General features: G+C 36.4%; 1 protein-coding gene across 1 annotated transcript; it reads left to right on the top strand.

Moving 5' to 3' along the window:
- Positions 1-3,534: 3,534 nt before the first annotated feature.
- Positions 3,535-4,287, top strand: LOC131650397 (secreted RxLR effector protein 161-like). The gene has a single exon (XM_058920110.1). It carries the CDS (start codon positions 3,535-3,537, stop codon positions 4,285-4,287), a length of 753 nt encoding a protein of 250 aa, XP_058776093.1.
- The last annotated feature ends 723 nt before the right edge of the window (positions 4,288-5,010 follow it).

The following is a 5,010-nucleotide window of genomic DNA, read 5'->3' as shown; positions in this document are numbered from 1 at the left end:
ATGACCAGCACTTCTTAATCTCAGTCATTTGATGAGCTGAGAAAAGCTGAAAATGTTATACTATTTTATATATATATATATATATATATATATATATATATATATGAGCATCACTCATCTTACAAGGTGGTTTTTTAAGGATTAGTTAGTCCAAACTCTTATAAAACTTAACAATTCCTTTCCTTCCCCAAAATATATAAGCCACTCGAAAATACCAAGAGTAGACTAAGGAAAAACCACCTCTCAACCTAACCACATAAATATTTGGTACCAGATTGCTAAACAAAAGTTACAAAACTCACAAATAACAAGCAAGTGATCAACAAATTCCACCTTATCTCATACACACAATACAAAAAATTCCATTAGGTTTGACAATCACTCTAGGCCAAAATATATTCACACCACATAGGACTTTATTCTAGAGAAGTTGTCAAGAGAAAATAATAACTTTGGAAAAGGCTTAACTGTTGAAATAATAAACTTGATCTGGGCTTAATAATTATTGGTATTCTTGGGCTTGGTTATTTTGGGCTTAAAAAGTTTTGGGTAGTGTTTCTAGAGAATTCTTATAGTATTTTGAGAGTCTATATATTTCTTAATATTGTAATATTCTCTAGAATAATCTTTAAATTTCTATGGTTGAGAACTCTCTAAAATTAATAAGTCTAGAGTTCTCCTTAGAGTACTATAAATAGAGATGTAATCTCACACATTTGCATCAAGCAGACTACAAAATTCTCTCTTCCATAAAAAATTCTCCTACCTATCAAGTTTTTATTCAAGCCTCAAATTTTTCTAAACATTTTTCGTAAACACGAAACAACCTTAATTCCAACTTAGTGGTATCAGAGCTTCAAGGTCCTCAAAAGATGGCAAATGGAGGTTTCTCTTTCCAAATTCCGATGCTCACAAAGAACAACTATGAAAATTGGAGTATCAAGATGAAGGCGCTACTAGGGTCTTAAGATGTGTTGGATATCATTGAGAAAGGCTTCAAGGAGCAAGATGAAGTCTCGCTAAGCCAAGATGCAAAAGAGACATTGAAGGAGTAGAGCCAAGGTACGAAAAACCACAAATCAAGTGCTTCAACTGCAACAAGATTGGTCATTGTGTACCCGAGTGTAGATTCTCGAAGAAGGTTGAAGAGAAAGCTAACTTTCTAGAAGGAAAAGGTGGAGAAGAAGAAACTTTGCTAATAGCGTGTCAAAACAAAGTTGAAGAGAAAAGAAACAAGTGGTACCTCGACACTAGTGCAAGCAACCACATGTGCGGCGATCAAAGCATGATTGTAGAGATCAATAAAGCGGAACTTGTGATGTCTCATTTGGAGATAATTTGAAGATATTGGTCAAAGGCAAAGGTAAAATTCTCATACGCTTGAAGAATGGTAGTCATCAATCCATATCCAATGTCTACTATGTACCTAACATGAAGAATAATATTTTGAGCTTGGGACAATTATTAGAGAAACGCTATGACATCCACTTGAAAGAACATGGTATTTTCTTAAGAGATTATAGACATAACTTGATTGCTAAGGTGCCTATGTCAAATAATAAAATGTTTCTTTTGAACATTCAAAATGATGTGGAAAAATGTCTCAAGGCGTGCTATACTGATTCTTCATGGCTATGACGTCTACGATTCAGGCATCCCAACTTCGATGGTCTAGAACGTTTGACAAAGAAGAAGATGGTGAGAGGCTTTCCTAACATCAACCACCCAGATCAAATCTACGAAGGATGTCTAATTGTGAAGCAATTCTGAAAAATATTTCCAAAGGAATCAACATCAAGAGCCACAAAGCCGCTAGAGCTCATACACACAGATGTCTGTGGACCAATCAAACCCAACTCTTTTGGCAAAAGTAAGTACTTTGTCCTATTTATTGATGATTATTCAAGAAAAACATGGGTTTATTTCTTGAAGGTGAAGTCAGAAGTGTTTGAAAACTTTAATAAGTTCAAAACCCTTGTGGAGAAAGAAAGTGGTCCTTCCATTAAGACCATAAGATCTGATCGAAGAGGAGAGTTCACTTGAAATGAGTTTAACAAATATTGTGAATACCATGGAATCTGTCGCCCACTGACCGTGCCAAGATCACCACAACAAAATGGAGTCGTAGAGAGAAAGAATCGAACCATACCTAACATGGTGCAAGGCATGCTCAAGAGCAAGAAGATGTCGAAGGAGTTTTGGGCCGAAGCAGAGGCATGTGCGGTTAACTTGACAAATCGCTCCCCAACAAGAAGTGTGAACAAGAAGACACCACAAGAAGCATGGAGTGGAAGGAAGCCCGAGATCTCTCACCTCAAAGTGTTTGGAAGCATTGCCTATACCCATGTTCCAGACGAAAGGAGAACAAAGCTCGATGATAAAAGTAAGAAATATGTGTTCGTAGGTTACGACTCAAGCTCCAAAGGGTACAAGATTTATAATCCAAATATTGGAAAGATCATCATAATCCACAACGTGAAGTTCGATGAAAAAGATTGTTGGTATTAGAATGTTCAAGAAGAAAGGTATGATTTTCTTCCTTACATTGAAGAAGAATAAGAAATTGAAAAAATAATGATAGAGGAACATCTTACACCACCGACCTCACCGACACCAAGGTTGGAAGAGACAAGCTCAAGTGAGAGGAGCATTGAAGAGCTTTGTCCTATTAGGTTTGACTAAGGAGCATTGAAGAGCTTTATGAGGTAACCAAAAACCTAAATGACATTAACCTCTTTTGTCTTTTTGGTGATTGTGAGCCTCTAAGCTACCAAGAAGCGGCAGAAAACATAAAGTGGAGAAACGCCATGGACGAAGAAATCAAGTCAATCACAAAGAATGATACGTGGGAACTTACTACACTTCCACGGGGACACAAAGCAATCGGAGTAAGATGGGTGTACAAGGCGAAGAAGAATGCAAAAGGAGACGTGGAGATATATAAAGAAAGATTGGTGGCGAAGGGATATACGCAAAGACAAGGAATTGACTATGATGAGGTATTTGCTCCCGTTGCTCATCTTGAAACTATTAGACTGATCATTTCTTTGGCAGCCAAAAATAAATGGAAGATCTATCAAATGGATGTGAAGTCGTCCTTCTTGAATGGTTTCCTCGAAGAAGAAGTTTATATTAAAGCAACCATTGGGCTATGAAGTAAAAGGGCAAGAAGAAAAAGTCTTGAAGTTGAAGAAGGCATTGTACGGTCTCAACCAAGTACCAAGAGCTTGGAATGTTCAAATCGACAAGTACTTTCAAGACAAGAACTTCATCAAGTGCCCATATGAGCATGCACTTTATATCAAAGTACAAAGTGGAGATATTTTGATTGTATGCTTGTATGTAGATGACTTGACTTTCATAGGGAACAATCCAAGCATGTTCGAATAGTTTAAGAAAGAGATGTCAAATGAATTTGAGATGACAAATATGGGGCTCATGGCATATTATCTCGGCATCAAAGTAAAGAAAGAAGACAAAGGAAATTTCATCACCCAAGAAGGTTATGCCAAATAAGTACTTGAGAAGTTCAAGATGGATGATGCCAATCTAGTTGGCACCCCGATGGAATGTGGAAGCAAGTTAAGCAAGCATGAAAATGGAGAAATTATGGATCCAACTCTTTACAAAAGTTTGGTTGGAAGTTTATGTTACTTGACATGTACAAGGCTGGCTATTCTCTATGTCGTTGGAGTCTTAAGTCGCTACATGGAAGCTCCGACAATAACTCACTTCAAGGAGGCAAAGAGAATCCTTTGCTACATCAAAGGTACAAAAAACTTTGGCTTGCAGTATTACTCTTCTAACAATTATGAGATTGTTGGCTATAGTGATAGCGATTGGAGTGGAGAATTGGATGATGGAAAAAGCACTAATGGTTTTGTGTTCTTTATGGGAGATACTGCTTTCACTTGGATGTCAAAGAAGCAACCAATAGTCACACTATCAACTTGTGAAGCTGAGTATGTCGTCGCCACATCATGTGTTTGTAATGCAATTTGGCTAAGGAGCTTGTTGAAAGATTTAAACATGCCACAAAAGGATCCAATGGAAATATGTGTTGACAATAAATCATCACTTGCTTTAGAAAAGAATCTCGTCTTTCATGAAATAAGTAAGCACATCGACACACGTTATCACTTCATAAGAGAATGCATAGTGAGAAAAGAGGTGAAGTTGAAGTATGTGATGTCTCAAGATCAAGCTGCCAACATTTTCACCAAGCCACTCAAGTTGGAAACTTTCGTGAAGCTATGGAGTATGCTTGGAGTCACAAATCAAGTTTAAGGGGGGATGTTGAAATAATAAACTTGATTTGGGCCTAATTATAATTGGTATTTTTGGGCTTAGTTATTTTGGGCTTAGAAAATTTTGAGTAGTGTTTCTAGAGAATTCTTGTAGTATTTGGAGAGTCTGGATATTTCTTAATAATGTAATATTCTCTAGAATACTCTTTACATTTCTAGGATTAAGGACTCTTTAGAATTAGTGAGTCTAGTGTTCTCCTTAGAGTACTATAAATAGAGATATAATTTCACACATTTGTATCAAGCAAAATACAAAGTTCTCTCTTCCATAAAAAAATTTCCTACCTATTAAGTTTTTATTCAAGCCTCTAATATTTATAAACACTTTTCCTAAACACTAAGCAACCTTAATTCCAACACTAACTCCTTAACCCTTTGACCATAATATGAAACAATTAGTTAGATATAATGTTCTGGATAGTGGAAGGGTTGCAAGGATATCATTGGGTGTCCTAACAAAGAACAAACACTTAGCAGCATGCTTCCAAACCAAAGAATCCTCGTAAAGGGGTTTAAGCTTCCCACATAAGGTATGGACCAAGATTTCCTTAAGGTTCTCTTCTTAAACAAATAAGGTTCTCGTTTTAACGACCATAACTTTTCGATTGAAAAAGTGTTAGTGGCTAAGATTTTGCGACGAATTTTGTGTTCGAAAAAAATTAAAAATTATGATACAAAAGAATTGAACTCGTGACCTCTATGT

Source organism: Vicia villosa, linkage group LG2 (genome assembly GCF_029867415.1).
Source record: "Vicia villosa cultivar HV-30 ecotype Madison, WI linkage group LG2, Vvil1.0, whole genome shotgun sequence".
NCBI lineage: Eukaryota > Viridiplantae > Streptophyta > Magnoliopsida > Fabales > Fabaceae > Vicia > Vicia villosa.
The sequence above is the reverse complement of the archived record's forward strand: the minus strand, read 5'-3'. Positions and strand labels throughout refer to the sequence as shown.

Excerpts from the sequence above, each read along its gene's own strand:
- LOC131650397 (XM_058920110.1), top strand. The coding sequence starts at position 3,535 with ATGGATGATGCCAATCTAGTTGGCACCCCGATGGAATGTGGAAGCAAG.